Below are 23205 nucleotides of genomic sequence, written 5' to 3'. Positions count from 1 at the left end.
TGGGCCAGGATGCAGGCAAGCAGGCGACACTTCTGCCATCCATGAGCAACTGGTGCCAGATGTTTGGTGATCACACCTCTATCTGTAGAATGAGGAGATGCTCCTTTACTCAGGACATGACTCCAGAAGCCAACGGGGCCTGTGTAGACTCATCACAGCCCCCGACCCCAGGCAGTCTATCACCACGGCTCGGATCCAAAACCTACAAACATCTTGCCAAACACCAGAGGCTCTGGCCAGAGAACAAATGGGCAGAAATGGGCATGCAGCACTTCTCTAGCTCCCACTTGATGGGGCAAGAAAGTTCCAGCACAATGCCAGGTCACTGGCTGACCAGGGGAAAGGGGCCCATGGCCTAAGCAGAATGAATCCTGTGGAGAGAAAACATTTCTCCCAGGAACTTGGGATCAGAAGTGTCTCCCAGGCAGTTGCTATGTGGAAGAGGGAAGACAAGGAATTGTTTTCTCTTTTACACCTTCCTACATAAAAGGGGAAGGTGTCCATCAAAGGTGGGGGGACCCATGGTAATACATGGGGCTCCTGATGTAGTCCCCAGGCCTTCAGTGACATTTCTGCTCACACATTACTCACTTGTTTCGAAGCCAGATGATCTCAGGTTTGGGGTTGCCCTCAGCTCTGCAGGTGAAGTACACTGTGTTCCCTGAGGTGACATCTGCATCCTGTGGCTCTGAGGTGATCCGGGGTCTTTCTACATGCAAGGAACAAACACCACAGAGAAACATAAGGCTCCCATCATGGGAACACAAACTGGATTCCTCATGGCAGGGTGATACTTCAAGGCCTAAATCCTTATCTCAGAACAGACACCTCCACAAAAATGACAGATTGTCTTTCCAGAGTTCCAGCCCTCAAAGATGGAAGAAAATCTTTCCTCTGCAATGTGAAATGGGGACAATCCTGGACTTCCGGGGTCATACTGGTCTTTCAGTAGGGTCTCCAGGACACACTTACCACAGTTCAGCTCTTCTGGGGTGATGGTAGCCACAGAGCGTCCTTGGATGCGTCTGGGATACTCGCAGGTGGCTGCTGCTTGTGCATTTCCAGATTGGGCATAGGTCTTCAGCAGATCCGCTAGCCATAATATTTCACAGTCGCAGTGAAGTGCGTTTGAGTCTAATCGCCTGTGGGAAGAAAAAGCCAAGACGACACCCAGGAGTTAAGGAGACACTGAGCCATCATGGATAGCTCGACCTCCAGGCTCTGGCGCCTTAAAGCATGGCAAAGATGTTGAGCTTCTAGGCATTAATCACGTGATGAGGAGATATGGCACAAGAGGAGCGTCCCATGCGCAGACAAGAGATAGGCACTAGGTGGGATAAGATCCACCATTGCTGGGGTACCCAGCCTGCAATCCACTTCTGAACAGCAAGACCCTACAGCCATAACAGGATCAAGGGGGCAGTGGGTGAGTCTAGGTGGGTAGTTCACTGTGGCACCCCTATCCAGTCTATCCTGGCCATCTGAGTAAGCTGGAAGAAGGCCACACACCATCTTGACTGCTCCTTGGGAGAGGATGGCTCAGTAAGGCCATTGGGAGGCAAAGCCAACTCTGATGGGTTCAACTTATCTCCTAATCTAGGATTTTCCTATTTGAGCAATGTAAAGCCAGCAAAGGAAGGAATGTATTAAGTTAGAAGGGTTGACATTCCTCTAAAAGAAGAGTATGTGTCTCTCTGAAGCTGTAAATAGGGAAATCCATCTCCAGGCTAGTCCATTGGTTGCCCCACCCTTTGCCCTGAGTCTTCCTGGGTTGCTTTCTGTAGCATTTATCTGTCAATGGTTTTTTCCCCGTCTCATCTATCAAAGATGAGTTTTCATCCTGTCTTCCCACCCTAACGTGAACTCCCCTGCCTGATTTCTTTCCTGAAGAAAGAGCCTTTGTCTCATGGATGATAAAGGAGGAGCTCACTCAGAGACGAAGCCTGCCTCTACCACTCATAAGGCAGCGATGCTAAATAAAACTGCAGCACCACAGCAGCCTCTGGACCAGACTGCACAGACAGGAGAGGGTGCTGTGCCTGCTGAGATGAGTGGACACGGGCAGGAAAAACCGGACTGGAGACACAGCACCATCTAAAGCATGTGCGACAGGCTGTATAAGTGAGATCTTCCCTGTGCACACACATGCCTTCAATCTCGCCCTGTACTTTCTTTTTAATTTGTTTATTTTTCTTTTATGTACATTGGTGTTTTACCTGAATGTATATCTGCGAGAGGATGTTCATTACAGACACCACACATTCTGGACGAGTGCTCTTAAGGCACAGGGAAAATAATCCAGGCTGTTAAATCAATCCATTAGCACTAAAATCCACCAATTCCCTTACAATAATAAGTAGGCAAAACTTACTTCTGGAGGCCTTAAAAAAACAAGGAAGGCATCAGTTTGCTTATTCAGGTAAGTGGATTTCAAGAATAGGCACGTGAAGATGCTTCCAGACTGGTTTTCATTCTCACCAGGAAAATATGCATCTTGCAATTAAAACTTAATAGGGGGAAATTTAAACATAATTTAAATAAACTCTCTCAAGATCCTTATTAAAGGATCAGCCTGCTGCCACATACAAGTCGTGGGCTTGCCTCTTCACACCGGAATAGCTTTAACAGGCCTGCCTTCCTGGCATAGAGGTGTCTCTAATGGCTTTGCTGAAGCTGGAGACGCTTGCTCAGTCCACAGAAAGGGCCAGACGAGACAACTAGGGGAGAGGGCCTCCCATGAACACTGCAGACACACAGCCATGTGAATACACACTTACAGCCGTTTCATGGACTCCAACTGACTGAACGTCCCAGGAACTAAGTGTGTGATGCGATTATTATGTAAAAACCTGTGGGGAGAGAATTCAGAACGAAGTTACTTAAAAACAACAACAACAACAACAACAACAAAAACATCCTAAACATACGAAAACGAGCCCAAGAGATCAAATATCTTATCAACTGAATTTACTTAATGAGTGGACTGGACAGCTAGTGCTTTGGTTCAAGAAATAATTGGATTTCTTTCCTATTTTGCAACCATTCAAAGATATCAAATGCTGAGTCCCACTCCTGATTACTGGGCAAGAGTTGGATTTTACACCAAAGCATCATGGAAGTGTTGAGCTGATATTGACTGTTCAGACAGCAGGAGCTAGGACCTGACTACAGATTGCAGAAGGAAGCAGGACTCACAGTCTCTCCAGCTTCGGCAGGTGCTGGAAGGATTCTGGGTCCAGCGTCTCTATCTGATTAAAGTGCAGGTACCTAGGGGAAAAACAGCACCACAGTGTGAATGACTTACTGACCTTTGCCAACCCAGATTTTTGGATCCAAAGTTTTCACACACTTTGTATCCACATATCCCTAGGTACTTCCCTGTGCTCTGCACGGTGTGTGGAGACAAAAGGACACAAGGGAAAGCAGGCAGGCTGCCTTGTAGTTGGATGACCCACAGACAATAAACACCCTCAGGACTTAACAAGCCCTGGGTCTCCAGGAACCCAAGTGGTGTAATGGTGGCCAAGTCACTTCACATTAATCTAAAAAGTACCCAGCGAGAGATAACAAGGGAAAAACAAAAGCAGCCCAGCAGACAGGACCCCTGGCCGTGTGCATGCACAGGACCCCTGCACTCGAAACTGTCAAAGCTTCCGTGTGACACTGAGAATGCTGTAGATACAACCAGGCACCCAGGCAGCTCTACGTCATGTGAAGTGATGAACTTCCCAGAGGTCCTCACGTCACGCTGAATACCCATACTGCTTCCTATTTAAAGATGTCACTTTAGTTCAAACAATTTACAATTTAGGATGTGGCTAATTTCTTTCTCCTGGATGCTAGTTTGCTCTTTTTGAATGAAGATGGGATTCCTTTTTTGTTCAACAAAACATCAAGCAAGATCTTACTCAGACTTCACTGACCTAGGGAGACGCCTCCACTCAGACGGCCACGGCAATAGATGCTCTTATTCAATGAAGAGCCAAGGAGAGAAACAAGCAGCAGAAGCAACATACAGCCTTCTTCACCACAACTCCACATAAAGCCTTCTTGTTCTCCAAACCTGTTTACATTAACTCTGAGATTAGTGTCACTCCTGGGTCCCCATATGGGCTTCATTCCCTGGCAACTCTCCGGCAGAACCAGTCCAGACCCTCCTAATCTCAAAGGGTCACAGTCCACAGCCCACCTGTCCTTCCTCAGGCATCGAGTACCATGGTCTCCATGACCTTCGTTGGGTGCAGGTTTGTGTCCCTCACTCCCCATATGACAATGTGTTTGCAAGACAAGAAACAGAACACTGATGTAAGTGATTGTCCCAGTACATCATCTGATCCAAGGATACCAAAGGAGACAGGACCAAAGAGACACCTTCAGTCCCCATCCTATGTGCCTGGTGGTAGGCAGCTGGGACCAACACCCATATTCCTTTGGTCCCCAACCCCTACAGCTCACACAACCATCTACACTGGGGAGCTGCTGGGAGTCTCTGGCTAAACCTGTGAGTTCTGAGCTAAGCTTGAAGAACAAGAGGGGGAAAGAGGGATATTCAAGAGCCCTACAAGAACAGGTACCATGGTTTGTGTTCAAAGCCCTTTAACCTGCAGTGAAGTTTGAAGAGGTGGGCCTTAGACATCCCGCCCCGAGAAGCATCAAGGACAGTGGCTTTCAGGGATTACAGAACTCTGGACGGCTGGAACTCCTGGTAGATTCTGGGAACCATCACCCTTCTCTGGATAGCTGAGAAAATGGAGCACAGGGAGTGACTCCTCAAGTACATGGAAAACCTTTACTGAATCAGCTACTAACTCTGGAGCTGAGAAGGATGACAGGGCCTCCTGAGGACTAGTGCCCCTGGGCTCTTCATTCAGGCCCTCGTGGCCTCACAGTGCCCATAGTCTCTGCTGAGTGCCAAGAACACGCATCATCTGCAGGAGAGGGTACAGTCTGAAGCAGAGTCAGCAGGGACGCTCTTGTCCCACTCACAGACCCTGCACAAACATCAGAGAGAGCCTGAGGCCTGAGTCCTTTTGGACATACTGCTCTGAACCTCTCATCACATCTACAAGAGGTTGCACCCCTGTCTCAGTACAACATTCAGTTCTCAGAAAGAAAGCCATACCCCAGCCGCAGCCACCTGTCTCTCCTAGCCTAGGGTTTTCTAAATAAAATGCCTGATGACTCAGGATCCTGCTCCCTGTCACCAATGAGCAGAAAGCTTCACTAGCTATGGAAGCCACTCAAATCCTGTTGGTCCTAACTCCTCCTGGCTGGACTCCTTCACTGCCCAGTTAGTGCTGTGACATCTGCATGAAAACTGTCCTTTGCAAACTCTCACATCTATAAAGCCTCTAGATATTTCCAAGAGTTTTTGCAGTAATCTGGATTCCCTGTCTCATCTGTCTGAAGCAATTTATGCAGAGCCTTACAAGATGTAGATACAGATGCACCATGTAGGGCACTGCAGCCCAGGTCCCTACATGCTGCTTCCTTGACCCAGCGTAACACACAGGCCTCAAGTGCTATGCCTGCCCGTAATCTAACAGCTGTTTTTCATTAATGCAACTGCAAATCCAAGATAGCCTGAAATCCCACAAGGATTGCCTCAGCTTACTGAGTGAAAGGTCACCCAGTAAGGCTCATAGGCCAGAAAAGCCTCCATCATTTTACTGGAACTTTATGCCTGAAAAAAAAAAAAAAAAACCCACCCCACGATGACTGACGTCATGACAAAGTTCCAGCTCATATGCTGACAAAAGACAGCATTTTGGCACACTCGACCACCCGCTAGCTAGAACTACAAAGGGATAAGGCCTCTGTTCTCCAAAACAATGACCCCATGATTGAAACTGCACGTGTCCCATTCTGGACGCTCCTATCACAACAGCCTATCTAACTCCTGCTTGTTTACACGCCTGTCTCCACCACCATGTGAATACCAAAGTTCTTACTGTTAGACAGGAAAGCAAGATCTGTCCCTGCTCCTGAAATGGTGGACACAGGGTCAGGGTCTGATGCATAGAAGAAACACAGCAATGTCTGCTCTTGGGTGGACGCAGGGGAGCAAGGTGGGAGAGGTGGGTGGAAAACACCCACTGATGCTTCTCCTCGTCATGCACATCCTCCCTGCACCCCAGGAAGTACAGACATGCATCATGCAATCAGTCATCACTCCCTGTGGGAGGCAATAAGGCAGACGGCATGGAAGACACTTACAGTTGCTCTAGAGAGGCAAGTCCCTTAAATGCTTGCCTGTCAATTGACTGGATCTCATTCTTGTACAAATAGCTGAAAGAAGAAACATGGAGGAGTATTAGCACACACGCGAGCTCTCAACTCCAAGTGGGAAGAACTGAGTTGACACATGGAGAACAGTTTAAAATCAATGACTGCACGAGGAGGGGGCAAATGAAACATGACACTGTAGGTACCAGGCCACTCTCAATGGTCGCTTCTCTTACACCAAAAGGACCAAGTGGTCCACAGATTCTCCTATTGTGACTACTGAAGTCCTGACATCTGCTTCAAAGCCTGGGGAAAAGAAATCGATTCCCCTACACATGTAAAAGGCATTGATTATAAGATCATAACCAGCACTTGCTATTAAATAGACACTCCAGCACAGCTCTCAAAAGAACCAGGGTGTTGAATTTCTCTCCCACCCAGAACTCCATTCTTTATATTGGAAAGCAGACACAAGGCTTTCCAAGAGCCATGTGTATACCACAGGGTCTGTTTTGGAATGGCGTGCAATCTAAGACAGGGCTTTCCATTTTTAAATGGTTGAAATTAAAATCGTCAATACTTGGATTTCGAGACAAGTAATCAGCACATGAAGTTCCTAACTCAGGGACCTTCATCAACAGTCTGGGGACAGCATGTGTGTTAGAGCTACCTCGGTGCGGCATCTCAGCAGGTGGACATGCTAGCTCTCACCTCGTAAGCCAGTTCTCAGCAGCCACACCGAATAAGAGATGGCTCCCTGCTCCCTCTTTGGGATCGGCATGTCTGCTCTGTCCTTTATTAAAACTGGTTTGCTTTCACCCGTAACACAGGCAGAAGGACAAGTCAAACAGCAAGCTTCTCCCATGATTCCTTGTCAGGTGAACTTATACTTCAGGTCAATGGCTCAGCATCTAGCATTACTACCTGTTTCTATAAATTGTGTGTGTGTGTGTGTGTGTGTGTGTGTGTGTGTGTGTGTGTTTGTGTGTGTATGTGTGTGTGTGTGTGTGTATGTGTGTGTGTGTGTGTGTTGTATTGTACAATGAAACGAAAAAGGATGTCATGAGAGCAGAATATGACACCTTAAAGGAGGAGAGAAGTAGAGAGGGAATGAATATGGTAACAAGGCATAGCAGGAAACCAGCTGGAGAGGGGATACACTGAGGGCAACAAAGTCTGGGAACAAATGAGAAAGTATAATGGCACATACGTATGAATAATAAAACCAAGTACTTTGTGTGCTAACATTAATAAAAATTAAAAATTAAATAAAAAAATCCATAGATAGCAACTAACAAAAAAAGGAAACAAAATGAAAAAGCAGACCATATTCTTTGCCTTAATTCCTGTGGTATGACATGTCCAGGATCAGATCAGCCACTGTACTCATTGTTGTCTGTACAAGATCCTACTTCATGGGACGTGAAGTGTTCTCTTAAATTGCTGTGACCCACCAAAGATAGATGCTCTCCCGTTTTTCCTCTGTGCTAATCAAAGAAGTGGTCCTCAGAGAACCAGGAACTTTAACACAAACCATCCCGGACCTGTCCACCCCCATCAATAGCACAGCATCTACAACAAAAGCCACACAGGCATTGGTCCTCCAGGCTGTTTGAAACCATGTACCCACAGTAAAAACTTGACCTTTATGCACCACCCTGGTCTCTTTAATAGAACCACTGAGTTAATTATGCACAAGGCTTTTTAGTCAAGGACTGAGTTACCACTGTCTCCTGTGTCCACTTCTTTAAGAAAAATACCAAAACCAGTGCCTTTTACCATTGCAGAAAGATGGCACTCCTCTGAAGGATGTACAAAATACAAAATAGACACTGGTAGGATTTGGGGGAGAGCTCAAAGGTAGAAGGGCACATCTCTAGATTTCATGCCCAATAAAACACACACACACACACACACACACACACACACACAATGTTTAAAAATAAAATCAAAGACACTGAAACGCAATTAATTTCCTTAAGAATAAAAAAGTTGATGTTCTAATAATAAATTGTAACACTTGATCCTTGTACCATGAACTCTGCCTCAAGAGGCCATCTCATTACCGAGAAATGTGAATGAAGTAGGTGGCCAATGGCTTACTAGAGCAACAGAGATCCAGGAAATAAGGACTAGCCAGAGTCCAAAAAACTTTTTTTTTGACTAGAAATACACAAGGTTAAGATAAATCAATACATTTTAGACATATTCTAAATAATTCCAAATAAAATACATTATTATACTGATTATACATAGAGTACTCTCCTGATGAAAGCCCAGGGACCCGAGGAATGAGGCTATCCAGGATCTGCATGAAGCTGCACGAGGCACGAGGCTCCAGCCCCAGCAGCCTGTCGCCCAGTGTGACCCATGTCTACTGAGACCAACTGTCCTCATCCCACTCTAAGCTGACTCGAAGGGAGAGGAGAGGTCAGGACATGGGTACTGGGAAGGAAAGCAATCACACAGTAAGGCCAGGGGGTAAGATTTAAAAGACATTGTGGAAAACAGAGGCCCAGACTTCCTCCTGACCCTGAGTGTATTCTCAGAAGAAAACATAAACCGAAACACAAAACGGTTAAAAATACAGACGCACACACAGCCCCCATGCTGGCATCAGCTGACACCATCTACTTCCCAGGAAATCAAAGGTCCCCTGTGGAACTTGGGCAGCAAAGGCAAGGAAGGTTAACAAGGAAGCTCGAGAACAGAAGCCTGCTGTCCTGGCTTCCAGAATCAGTGTGGAAAGTCAGCATTCTACGCCAAAGAAGCTGGGGACAGAGTTTGCACACAACAGTCTCACTGAGGAAAGTAAGTCTGTCAATAAACAGAGCTGTAGGGAGGTCCACTGACATCTAAAGTCAAAACAGATTTCCAGGACACATTCACATGAAAAAAACAATTTGGTTTTTAAAATCAGCTCAACTTAGAGGTGTTTATATGCAATATGGTATGGATTCCTAACAAAAGTAATAAAAAGGCTCACTTAAATTAGTCATCCAATTCACTAAATACAGTGGCAGGTGCTTCTGACCTGAAGGAACACTGGGTTCAACCCACAGGAGCACAATGTTTCCTCAATCTTTTCCTATTTATAGTATTTGCCCAGGCAGGGTACTAAAGCAGTACAAGACAGGATCTCCCTATGTGACCCCAGGCTGTCCTTAAAACTCAGGTGGTCCTCTTGCCTCAACTTCTCATGTGCTAGAGTCACAAACACCACTTCTGGCTTCCTAACATTTTTAAAAAGAGTGACGATTCTCTAAGCTTCAGAGCTGACTTCAACAAGCAAGAGATGATTTAAATGATAAAAATGAATATTAAATAAAAACAATTTCAACAGATACAAGTAAGAAGAGGCAAAACCAGGCAGGTGAAAACATTTAACAGGAATTAGTGACACTCCAAAGAAATTAGTCATTTACAGTCATGACCCACTTATAGCGAGCAAAGAGCATCGGAGACCTGGTATCTACAAAATGCCTCTCTCTGTGCATGTACCCCAGGAGGCTGTGCCTACCCCAGCAAGCATGTGCCTCTCCCACATGGAAAGTTATACAGGCCAGACAAGGTACGTGACAAAGGCAGCATACGTGTGTCTCGTCTCTCAGCCCACCTCCCATCATTTTATGTGGATGACATGTTCTAGAATTTCACTCACCTTCTGAAAACAAACCCATTTGGGAAGGCTTTATAGCAACTCCTGACCAGAGCGGATCTTGGTTTTACATTTGCATACTCTAAGGACAGAGAGCCAGGCTGAGGGATAGAGAGCTGCCCCTTAACTTACAGGTATTTTAAGTTCTCCAGGTCCTCAAAGGCACCACTGGGAATCTTCTTGATCTGGTTGTTGTTAAGAAGCCTGTGAAAGAAAACACCGACAGATGTAAAACAAACAAAGACATACTAAGGGAAACTACTGAACGGTCAGAAAATGGTGAAGTATAGTCTTTCCTGCCAGCAGTCATTAAATCCCAGCTCCAGGACCAGCTTGTTACTATGGTTACTAGATAGCGCTCTTCCACTATGATATACACTAAAGAAGCAAATCCTCTTTCCTCGACATAGAAGCGTGTATCTTCAGGTCACCACCTCCCAGAGTCTCTGACCTGGCAGGGCTAACGGGCTAGTCTAACACAATCATGCATACACAGGATGTTAGTCTCTGAGGCTTGCCACTCTTCCACAGGGTGAGGAGCTGAGCTGACCTCCCACTCTGCCCCTTAGGACTTGAGTGATTGCTTATCTCCTTATCCCTGGGAGAAACTTCTGGCTGTGTCCAATGTACTTCGAAGAGCCTGAAGTTTGCTGTGGGTTCTTGTTGGCAAAGGAGATCAATCTCTGTGGCATTATTCAGTGGCGCTAAAGCCCTGTCTTGCAGCCAGCTCAGGAGATGACAACCCTTCCCAGCCATACAGGGGAGAGGTGAAGACCAGCATGGCCAGCAAAGGGAGGTGAACACAGAACCCCGATGTGAACAGAGACACTTGTGGCTTCACCAGTAAGACCATGGGCTGAGGCACAGCTGGGGACCCACAGTGTTATGCACGCTGGTCCACACACAAAGGGCAGACAGGTCTCTACCATCCTGACTTCCCTCGCCTATCCCATATCTAGCAAGAAAATTGGTTTCTTAAAAATAACCCAGTTATGTTACACGAATATGTTTTTGTTTTAATCCCAGGTGTGGGGTATGGGGCCGCTTTAAATTGTCCACAGACACTAACTGTGATTTGTCTCTTGCTCTGGCAAGGGCGAGCTTCTGGCAGCTGAAGATAGTTTGGAATTCTGGAAACTCTTGAGAGGGTATAAAAATGCCAGAGCCCCAAGAGGCGCAGCCTCTGCTCTCCCTGCTGTTGTGGTTTGTCAAGTGGTTGTGATCAAGGAAGAAGAAATTGGATCTCCTCAAGGTGAAGATCAACCCTGCCTCAAGGAATTTGAGGCCTTCATCAGCAGGAAGTACCCTAAGGAGATCGATCCCTTCCCCTCTAACATTCTTTCTCTCCCACTTAGTGTTGAGAGGTTGGAAGAGATAAGGGTGGTAGGAGAAATAACCCAATAAAGTAGCCACAAGTAGCCAGCAACTGTGGCACTTGGGCAATGGTCACAGCACTTGCCATCTATCTGCAGGTACACAATACAACTGATTTTCTCTGTTCTCTCACTAGCTACTAACTACGGGTTCTAACTTACAGTGTGTTCAAGTTCCTCAGCCTCCTGAATGCCCCGGGTTGGATCTCTCTGATTCTGTTGAACCGAAGATCTCTGTGAAGAGATAGGAAATGTATTTTAATGACAGAAAATGCACAGCTCTTCTTCTTAAGCAAATGACTTCAAGATGAAAAGACATTATAAAAATTACAGCACGTAGGCCACCATTCCGGGTAAACTCTCTCATTATAGAAATATTCCTCTGAGTGAAGGAACAATATTACACCTAGTCTGCTTAACAAGTTAAGTGTTGAGACTTAAAAATAAAAAAAAACCATAAACATAAAAAAATGCCAGGAATGAATGCCCTGCCTATACATTTCAGCCTTGGCCAAGTCCACTGAGCAAACTCCTTTCAAAAAGACTCAGGTAAGCACACACAGCTAGGTCTGTATAGATTTAAGGTGTCACACAGGCTGTGAATACAGAAACACAGCGTTGACCAGCAAGAACATGGGCCAAAACACAGCTGGGGGCCCTCGGTGTTATCTCCACGAACTTACTGGTTGTCCCAAAGCACAAAGTCACCTAGGCAGGTCAATAGAAAAAGAAGGCCATCTTGTATACGGACTGCAGACAGATGTTTCCAAACAAGTAGATAAACAGAGTTCTGCTTATACTAAATTATTAAAATCGGTTCTTATTTTCCCTGGGGAGGGGAACATATGTAGGTTGCACACATGGATCAGAGAGGAAAAATGACTTTGGGATGGTCAAGCAGGAGACAACTCTGAGCCCAATGGAGCTGAGCTCCAAGCAAGCATGGGAGAATCTGACCACTCACATAGAGTGTGAGAGGACCACGGACAGGGCAGAGTCGGGTCAGAGGCCTCTGGGCAGCTAGGCTGTGAAAAGGAGCAGACATCTGCCTCACTCCTCACAGGAAGCTCATCTCTAGCTTGAGCTGAAAAGTACATTTATAGGCTGGCTAGAGAGATGGCTCTAGGGAAAGGCACTTACCATCCGGCCTGACAACTGTGGCCCACATAGTGGACAGAGAGAATTGTCCTTTAACTTCCACAGGTAGAGTGGTAAACAGAAAGTTGTACACACACACACACACACACACACACACACACACACACACACACGATAAATAACAAAAAAAATCTAAATTTACACATGTAAAAGTCATTGAGCAATAAAGAAGCCTGTATCTTTAATAAGTTGTCTTAGAAAATGAAAATTCCTTCCTCCAACTTTGATAGGGGCTTTTGAAGTATGTTGAACTGTGTTTCCCCAGAATTTGAGTATGTAAATCCTAATCTCAGTGTCTTAGGGTGTAGTTGTGTATGAAGATGGGGTCTTTCTATAGCAGATAAAATTAAAGGGTGAGTCCCAGCCCAACACAACTGGTATCCTCCTAAGAAGGGAAACAGTGAGACAAATATGCAAGAATGGTGGGCAGCTAGTGACGGTCACAAGTCTACCAGGAGGGAAGAGGAGGTCAAGTGAGGTGGAGGGGGGCCTCCCTAATTAGGGGTCCAGCCTCCACCAGGAGCTGTGCTCTTCTGGTTAAACCACCCAATATGGAGTATACTCTATTGTCAGCCCTGGTACAGAACAGGAATCCTGGAATAACGCAAAGCCAGAACAAGGAAAACTTGTTTCTCCTAGAACATCCTCAGACCTGGAATGCTCACTGTCCTTAAGGAATCTAGTTACTTAGCGCAGATTCAATAGGAGCTAATGACCTATAGAATCAGTTCCAGTTTACAATCCAAACAGAGACTTTACAAAGTGTGCTGAGTCACCAAAGTGAACTGTTTGGCTAAGGAGCCAGCAGAGGGGTGTGGTTCTTTCCCACACTTCTTCCTTGCTATGATCAAGTTCTCCGGGTGACGGGACAGTCAAGGCTGTTTGCCTCTCTGCTCCCAGAATAGCACAGCTTCATTACAGCCTGCAAATCCTGCCCTCCGCTTCTTCACCTTCTCCTCAGATTTTCCTGGGGAACCTGCTTGTGCCCTGGCCAACCCTCCTCTACATTGACAGATATTTTCACTCAGGTGAGATTTCACTTCACAGAGCACCCAGTGGGAAATGAGAGAGTCAGAAGAAAGAGTGGGACACAGGGGAACAATCTATGGAAAGAACGAAGCCACAGGACCAACTGTTAATAAGAAATGAAACCTGATCTCCAAGATGGAGAAGCTCTGACCTGATACAAGTGTGGGATAGACAATCCATTCCAGAAGTTATGCTGCACATCGCTACTTATAGTCAAGAAAACATATTCGACTTTGGAAACCAGACACACGCACCATCTTGAACTCCAGCTGTCCATCAAATTCCATTTCAAAGGTCAGAAGGACAATGTGTATGAATCTCTTGGAAGCTAGAAAGCATGAGGGCCAAGAGATTGGTACGTTGAGATGAAGCCTAAGCAGGATAAAGAGAAAGCTAAGGAAAGACGTCCTCCCTGGTCTAGAGTTAGGGCCACCAATCCTCTGGTCTTAGGGACAGAGGGCTGGCTCTGAGCACTTGGCCCATGGCCAGGGCTGAGATGGCTATGGTGTAACTGCACACCAGTGATCACATACTGAAATCTAAGTACGTTTGACAAGAAGAGTTGGATAAGATGGTATCCAAGTTGATTTTTGTTTTTTTTTGTTTTGTTTTGTTTTTTTTTTGTGGCTGCATCTTAGTCACCATGCATCCCGGTTAGACAAAGCTGGTGCAAGTTCAGAATGCAATTTCACAACTTGTACATAAGCAGTCAAGGACTGCCAATCAAAGCCTGATGCTAAGAAGGTCAGAGCGCCCAGTCCCCTCTGCATCAAAGCAGGGCTCTTAACCAACAGACACCACTATGAACCAAAGTGGAATGCTAGCCCTGGCAAAGGGTAGCTGAGATGAAAAGCTCACTCTGCGGACCTTGCAACATACTTAATATTGCAGAAACTGGACCTTGAAAGCCAAGCTGAACATTGGAGGATACCCAAGTAGAAGGACCAATACTTATCCCTATACACTTGTGTATTTTTCTCTCTGATGACCACAGCAAAGGAGAAGAGCTGATATGGACATGATCAGGGAACTGGAGCAGGCTGACAATTCAGTCTACATGTCCATACCTCATGGAGGCACTGGGACAGCTTCATACATCGTCATCTTAGAGAGGAAAAGGAAAGGCAGATGATAGATGGTCCTAGGCTTCAATTCTACATGCTATGGCCTTGGGATATTACAAGAGGAGCCAAATACCCCTTCAAGGATGAGACAAGTCCAAGGACATGCAGGCTCGTGACAGGACTACATACATGAATGAATGTTCACTTAGGGAGCCATAGGGAAGAGTGTACTTTACAAGGCTCCTGCAGTGTTCCCAGTCAGCAGCAAGGTAGTGGTAGAGGTAGCATCTGGAGACTTTTAGAAGGGATTCTGGGTCACACCCAAGAGCACAAAGTAGAAACTGTGGTATAGGGCAGAAGCGTGTGTTTTTAGCAAACTTTCCTGGAAAAGCAAGATGAAGCTCAAGAAACAACGCCCTTCAGTCTGCTAGGAAGGTCACAGACATGTTTTTGTACATGTGTGCACATGCATGTATCATCATTTCTGTGTGCAAGCAGCAGTTACTGCTACATCTCTTTCTTCTCCAGCCTTTAGTCCACTTATCACTGCTGTGACGTTTAAGTGTGAATAGATCGAGCCTTCATTTGTTTTTACAGAAACATCTGCATATGCTTTGGAAGACAGACCATAGAGAACTGGAGTGTGGGGTCCTCTCCCCTCTTCATCATAGATTTAACATAATTCAGATGGCATTGGAAATCTTATTTTTAAAATCACAATCGTTCCACCAAAACTCTAAATGAAATGAAAAGAAAGAGGAAAGAAAAAATCAAAAGCCAGTTAGTCAAAATGTCTTTCTGGTTCTCAGTTCTCGTTCTCCTCTATTGCGACAGGAGTGGGGGGTAGGGAGCAGGAGTGGGGAGTCAGAAGTAGGGGAGGTCAGGAGTGGGAGGGCAGGAATAGGGTGGCCAGGAGTGGGGGAGGGCAGGAGTGGACATTCAGGAGTTGGGAAAGTGTTGATGTCCACAGAGACAGCGATTCCCACCCACTTGCTAATGCTCAGACCATCTGGCGCCCACCCTCATGGTTTGGAAAAAACATTTCCTCAGCAAATAATGAATGTCTCAAACTTCCCCCATGAAGTTGGTATGAAGCAGAAATGGAGGTGGATTCTAGAGAGTTCTGGGAAGGCCATAACGAGAATGATTACTTAAAAGCATCTTTGAGAGTGAACTCAGAGACAGTTGACTGAGTGCTCTGTTGCCACTAGGACCCAAACCCCAGAAGAGGCCCTACAGAAGCTCTTTGTGATAAACATTCTTATACAGGGTTTTTCCTAAACCCTGGACACTAGATCATAAAGCACACCACAAAGGGCACAGATCTACGTGAGCAGCCCCACGAACATTAATCTTGAGTATCAACTGTACTTGTGTATACCATAGAACTCAGGAATTGCAGTGACAGCACAAACAGGGTCCTAGAATTTGGATGGTCCTAGAATGCATAGGCAACCACGCAAAGGCTCCCTACGTGGTGATTTTCAGGGCAAGATCTTGGCTTGCCTCACAGTCCTTATCTGGCTATAGTGGTAACAAAGGTTCTATTCTAAAGACCTGGCCCTGGGGTATTAGGTTAAGGAACTAAAGACTGGGTTAGGGGAAAAAGTGGGAGTTGGTAGGGAGAATTAGAGCAGGCCATTCCTCAGGTCAGAGGAAGCTCCCTTACATAGCAAATAAGAACTCAAACTAGAAACTGCCAAAGTCTGTAATTTTGTACACCACAGACAGAGAAATGCAATGGGTGGGAATCGGGCTTAACTGAGCACAGACTAGTGCCAGGGAAGGTTCTGGAAGACTTAGCTACTGGCTCCTTCCTCTCCCAAGAGCACCCTTTCTCCTTTCCCCCAGGTTATAGCACTGACCTCTGAACTGCACAGCCCTCTAGGTGCAAGAAGACTTCAATAAGGCTCAAGAATGAAATACAAATCTTCCTACTCTTGCTAACAGTTCCATAAAGATTTGTCTTGCTTTTAGTGTTTGCTTATTTTCCCCGTTACTCCAAAATCTCAGTGGAAACACAAAACCCACCAGAATAGCAAAACCTAATGCTTGAAAAGAGGAGATCTAGTTCGTGTTTATATTAAATATCAAAACTGTAATTCATGGCTCAGGGTGCTTGTGTCAAGGCTGCTACCCAACATGACAACATAAGTTTGTTTCCCCAGCATCACGTGAGAGAAGGAGAGAACCAACCCAAAAGATGTCCTCTGGCTTCTACAAGCATACTCTGGTACTTAGGCACACATGTAAAAGTGCACACAAACAAAGTAAATAAATATATTTTTTAAAAATATATAATTTATTATAGAACTATAAAATAATAAAAATAAGATGCAAGATTTTTGTTTGGTTGTTGTTTTTGACCTGGGGCTGTAGATGCAAGGGTACATGTATGAACATGTGTGGAGGCTGGAGTTACAGGGAAATAATGGCCACATCCATCTCAGGTGCCAATGATCTGAACTCAGGTCTTCATGCTTGGACAGAAAGTACTCTTACCCACTAAGCCATCTCCACAGTCTGAAATCTAAGTGTAAGGTCTTTCTCTGAAAAGTCTGCCTCAGAATCTCCTTCCACAATAACTTAGGACACACACCTTACTCAGTGATCTGTACCTGAACCAGAAGGAACGAACTATAAACAAAAACGTCTATTTAAGGATTGCATATAAAGTTCACTTATTGTAATCTTCAACAGGACCACTTCTAAAGTAATGTTTTTCCCATTAAAAAGTGCCATAGGTTTGCATTTGTTGTTAAATTTAAATATTAAGAATGATCTGGTCAACAAATTAAAAATAAAAAGTATCTTCTGTTTGATTTGAGAACCAAAACCACTTTGGTCACTGATGAAGAACTTAACCCCATCAGGGCCTCAATGCACATCCAGCTACTTTTCAGGTAGGAAGACGATACAGCCTGCGCCTCACTGTGGGCTGATTTGTACTTTAGTATTTGCTATTTGTTTCCGCTAGCAAGAGCCTACAATACTCCAGAGGTAAGGCATCACGGAGCTGAACTGGGTGCACGTGTACAAGATATGATTTCATGACTACGTTCTCTTCACAGCTTTTTTAAAGGTTAATTTCACAGGATTTTTCAGGTTAATTTCAGTATCTTCACATGTTACAGAGAATTTCTGAGATCACTGGTATCACAAGGTCAAAAGCCGCTGAGTACAAGGGCAATTGACCTTGCTTTTCTGCTCTCGATCACAGAGTTTAGGTGTGGTGTGCCCTACACTTGCAGACACTGTTGACTTGATACACACTCCTCCAAGAGTTAGGCTCACAGTATTCGTCTAAAAGAGTGAATGTCTCCTCTCCTTTGTAGGGTACCTATTTAAAATACATTCTTGTTTTTAAAATCAGAATTATGACAGGACAAGCCCTCTCTCCTAAAGACCCTGACTACTCCATCACTAGCCCAGATAGACCAGAACCACTGAACGGCTACTGAGTGACAGCTGAAAACACCATACAACTAGACCTTGTATTCTTTTAGCAATGTTTGGTTGAGTAAAAGAATTTCTGTGCTTATACATGAATACCTGTTAATGAAAAAAATGCTAAAAACTGGTGCTTTGATGGTTAAATACATCATCACTCACCACAGGGGAATGAAAACATAAATTAGCTCGCTTCCTGACTGTTGGGATGTCTTTTGGCATAGTCTTCCACAGCACGCTTACTTTCTAAATGACTGCAACTGAATACCATAGTTCCAAACACAGCTCACAGGGGAGATGAGAGCAACACTCACAAACAGTTCATTGCAGGACAGCAGGCGTCCAAGAGGACAGAGAAACCAGGGTCCTGGGAATAAAACTACCATCAGACTACTGATGAGAGGAGGAGCCACAGGGATGAGGGATGCTTGCATAATAGAAAAAGGAAAGCAGATAGGATTGCTGATGGAAGGCTGGCTGTGTGCTGAAGGAACTGTGGACACTCCTTTCTCCCTTCAATCACTGGGAACTGCTGAGCCTTGCTGAGGATGTTAATGGTAAAGGGGGCTTGAGGGAGTCAATGTATTGTCTTTTGCAAAGCCACTGAACCCAGGTCTGCAGCTGAAAGGGAGTTTCTGTGGTGTAAATCAGCAAACTGTTTGCCCAGCGTTGGAATGCCACTTGTGGAAACTGAGCAGAGATGGGAGGGGCTCGAGATGTTCTGGAGAAACACATTATGTTCAGAAGGGGAATTTAGAGTCGGAGGGAAAGTGTGCTCAGAACTGCATGAGTGCTGGTGGAGAAGGTGGGCACGAAGTCTGCAGGCTCCACCCAGCAGTTTCCTGGAAGTCTGCTACTGCCGGCTGCCTACCTCCTGAGGGTTGTGCTTATACTTAATGACCATGGCCATTTACAGCCTCTGCACCAGGGATCTGTGTGTGCACACCTGCTTGTTTACTTGCATTCATGAGTGTGTGTGTGTGTGTGTGTGTGTGTGTGTGTGTGCGTGCGCGCGCATGCTTGTGGGTATTTGGAGGGTTCACATGAGGACAACTTTATGGGTAGAGTAGGTTCTCTTCTTCTGTCTTTACTTGGGTTCCAGAGTCCAAACTTGGACCTCCTCGACTACATATATCTGATGGCAGCTTTGAACATGTAGCCATCAGTATCCCTCCTGAGCTCAATAAATGGTGTGTGAGGATGATATTGGGAGCATTTTCTGATCGAAATGGTTCACCTTCAATGATCTGTGGAAGTGTGGTACAGGGAGCAGCGCACAGTAGGGTTGACAGGTATTCTCTTCCTGAAGGTCCCCACCATCAAAGCACAGCAAGGAGAAGGGGTCTTCAAGTGTAGGAGGGTAAGTGGCCTCAGCCAGAATGCTCAACTGCCTTGCTTCAATACTGTGGGTTGAAGTCATACATTTTGCTGATGTTTACAACATCCTATCTTAGCTTGCTTAAGTATATCTTCCTCTACTCAAATGTTAAGAGCTCTTTCAGACAGACTGCCATCCTCAGGGGCCCAAGCAGGGAAGAGGCTATGTGACCTATACCCTCCACATCTCCAGAGTCCTCTCTTAAAGGACTTAGAGGCAAAGAACTTGACAGGTTCCTGTTGACCATCCTGTCTGGGCAGGAGCTGTTTACACTTTGGCATGTCACCTTGAACATGGGAACACATTCTCTAGCTCCATCTTGCCTTGAACATGTCAGTACGTTCCACTCAACATCACCAGGGTGTTTAGAACAAAACCCGTTCAAATCGTTTAAGAGGAAAAATGTTTGACACTGTGCGGTGGTTTGTATGTGCTTGGCCCAGGGAGTGGTATCAGGAAGTGTAGCTTTGTTGGGGTAGGTGTTGGAGGAAGTGTGTCATTGTGGGGGTGGGCTTTGAGATCCTTCTACTAGCCACATCAGAGACAGTCTTCTGCTTCCCTTTGGAACAAGATGTTGAACTCTTAGCTCCTCCTGCACCAGGCTTGCCGGAAAGCTGCTTTGATGATAATGGACTGAAACTCTGAACCTGTAAGTCAGTCCCAACTAAATGTTGTCCTTTATAAGAGTTGTCTTGGTCATAGTGTCTCTTCCCAGCAAGGGAAAACACTAACTAAGACACAGTATGACTGGTAATCCCCTACCCTACCCTACCCGCAAGGGACATCCTTTCCTATTACCTCAGCATGGAATTTATGTCCACTTACAGGAAGGTGTAACTAGATATCACGTCTGCTTCACCTCCTGCATCATTTATCCATCCAGCTCCATCCAACACCCCCTTGTCTGACTCTAACAACTGCTGGGGCCCTGGGGCCTAATGAAGTCAGAATCACTGATGGAATCAACCCATTCAATGACTGCCACAACTGTTGCTAAGAAGGTGAATCAGCAAGGCCTTCCTACCTCCCTCTTCGGCTCCACACCATACACAGATCTCCTTCATCCAGCAGTCAAACGCACCTCCTGGTTCCAGGGCCTGGCCCTTGCTGTGTCTTGGCCCAGAAGCATCCCCACTATGCACAATGCAAGCTCCTTGTAACCACATTAGTTTTAGAAAAGCTGGTGCAGCCTCAAAGACTGTGACAAGAGCCGTGTGAGGCCTCGTGAGATGGTGCACGCATTTAAGGCCTGCACTGGGGAGGCAGAGGCAGGCTGATCTCTGTAAGGTGGCAGCCACCTTTATTTCCACAGTGAGTTCCAGACCAGCTAGAGCTAAGTAGTAAAACCCTATCCCAAATAATAAAAGGAAAGGAAAGAAGAAAAGAAAAATGAAGAATCCTGTCAGGGTCCTAGATGGAGCCCACTGTGACTTTACATACACTCCATGGGTTCTGTGGCTCTGCAGCAGAGTGAGTCCAAGTCTGCAAACTTACGCAGCTTAACGGAACTCCCATGTGTGCGAGCACTGTGATGAAGCCCTGCTGATGTGCTCAGGCATGTTGAGAATGTGAGGCCGCACAGCTCAACTCTAAGAGAAGAGCTCATGATATACCTTCATGAATGAGCTTCTTAAAAATACACAAAAACTGGGCTAATGGAAGGACTCCGCCGGTACAGTTCCCTTTCCCACAGTGACACGTATGCACACACAGTCGCACATGTACTCACATAGTAAATACAATAAACAAAAAGAATAGATCTTGTTCTTAAGAACAAATAAACAAACACTCAGCAAAGTTTTTAAAGGCTTAAAATTTGGACCCCACAGGTATGAAAGCAGCTAGTGGATCAAACCCTGCTTATGTGAGCTGATGGTTTTAGGTTTTGGGCATTGGTGATGGTTTTTAACCTTCAAGGTTTTTACAATTGCATTTCCCACCGTAAGTGCTTTAGTAAACCACTTTAAACGATGAGCCATTCACTTTCAAAGCGCATTGAGTCCAGTGCCATCTGTCCCCGGGCAAAGGTTTGCATCCAAACCCTCAGCTTCCCGTTATCAGAACTCTCGAGTCCAGTTAGGCTAGAGTTCCAACCTTCCATCCTGTCCTAGCAAGTCTTTCAGGGAACAAGTTAAGGGAGAACTGTGCAAAACGCAGCCCCCCTCAGGCACTCCAAGGCACTCCAAGGCACTCCTAAACACTCAACAGATAAATTCCATTGAGGTGGTCTGTTTTTTTAAACTGATGGTAAACCATACAAAAAGTTTTATTTAAAAGAAAGTTATTTACATACACATAATTTTACCATTTATTAAAGGCAAAAGTAAAAGTGCATACTAATGAGACGCGTGTGCTTCTTTGTCTTCATGATTTCTTACTATACAGTTACATAAGGGCATTGTGTGCTCGATCTCCTCTGAACATATTCCTGATGTACACCCCCACGAGCCTCCTTTCCCCTCTCCCTGCTACATGAGTCCCTTTGGTCATGATGAACAGTTTACTTCTGTTTTTATGTCACCTGTTCACATCATTTTCTGTATCTATAAAGTCTAGGGTCCACAAATGTGAGAAACATGCATTATTTGTCTTCCTGGGGCTGGCTTCGTTCACTCAATCTGACTAGCTCCAGTTGCATCCATTTTCCTGCAGAGAACAGAACTTCATTCCTTATGGCTGAAAAACAAATTTTTTGAAGATGCATTTTTAAGTAACCCGACCTGCACTCACCAAGTCTTTCAAAGGTTAAGTTGGCCAAGACGAGTAACCAATCAGTGCTTCTACTTTAACAGCAGGCTCCTCTGCCTCGTTAGATACCACACCACACACTCAGCTCTCTCCAGACTCTGTCTCCTGGCAGCACTGCCAGCCTTAGCCCCATACCCGCAGAGGGGCACCTCTACATCAGACCAGGATACCAGGGTAAGGCAAGGGAAGACTCTGTGTCAAACACAGCAGGGAAGCCAAAGATTTTGTATTCTTTGTCAGCATGCCAGGGGAAAGAATTATGTCCATGTGCCCAAAGTAGCCATCTGCCAGTTCATTCCCAAGAAGACTGCAGGCACTTTATAGGAGGAACATGGGGACGCGGTGCCTGAGAATAACCAGTACTTTGCCCAACAGCTGAGACAACTCCTAAGACTGCTGAAGCTCCCAAAGCCTGGGGTGGAAATGACCCAGGAACCCTCCTCAGAACCCTGCCCCAGTCAGAACAATGAGCCTTGTCCTGGGAAAGGGGGCTCCCAGCCTTCTGGGCTGGGAAGAATGGCTCTTCTCAAGTTATCTTCCCATCTCTGCTGAGTATAAACCCAGTAGCTAATATTTGCTTTGGATTCCCTGTCCTGCTGAGAACATCCAAGGCCTGGACTGTATAAAGAAAGGCTCATCCTCTCTCTGTCTCTACACGGTTCCAATCAGAGAGCCCCGTGGGAGAGAAATATGTCTTGCTCTCTGCCAGAGTGCAGGGCTCGAGAAGCTAGGATGACAAAGAGTTCCTCACCTTCCTCTCAGCTGTATGGACCTCATCTCTGACCTGCAGGCCACCAGAGGACTTCATCATCAAACTCCAGTGACCTCTGCCCTTGCCTAACCCCACCAGCCACCATACCTCCCATCTATCTTCTGTCCTGTCATGAAGTCTTCTCCTGACTGCGGTGATAAAGCCCTTTGGATCCTTTGCAGGAGAAATGGACTTCATAAAGTTCCATTTCTCACCCAGGATTGTGATACTGATGCTATCAGCCAGTGCCCTGATCTCAATGACTCCATATGGGGTAGGATGATGGCTTCAGGCTATCATAGCCCTGGGTGACTGACTACTTCCCAAAGCAGCAGTTGGCTCCATTTGAAACGGAAATGCATAGACAGGAT

At 45.7% G+C, this 23205-nt stretch overlaps 1 protein-coding gene across 1 annotated transcript in view; it reads right to left on the bottom strand.

Moving 5' to 3' along the window:
* The window catches only part of Pxdn (peroxidasin), a 78060-nt gene that overhangs the window by 33314 nt on the left and 21541 nt on the right, over positions 1-23205 (bottom strand). The window contains exons 2-8 of the mRNA XM_032907578.1: positions 11419-11490; positions 10016-10087; positions 6217-6288; positions 3196-3267; positions 2778-2849; positions 973-1142; positions 592-709 (exon numbers count right to left, since the gene is read on the bottom strand). Of these exons, the coding sequence (XP_032763469.1) occupies positions 592-709; positions 973-1142; positions 2778-2849; positions 3196-3267; positions 6217-6288; positions 10016-10087; positions 11419-11490 (648 nt within the window). The remainder of the gene's footprint in view (positions 1-591; positions 710-972; positions 1143-2777; positions 2850-3195; positions 3268-6216; positions 6289-10015; positions 10088-11418; positions 11491-23205) is intronic.

Source organism: Rattus rattus, chromosome 7, assembly GCF_011064425.1.
Source record: "Rattus rattus isolate New Zealand chromosome 7, Rrattus_CSIRO_v1, whole genome shotgun sequence".
Lineage (NCBI taxonomy): Eukaryota > Metazoa > Chordata > Mammalia > Rodentia > Muridae > Rattus > Rattus rattus.
This window is presented reverse-complemented; position numbering and strand designations above follow the sequence as displayed.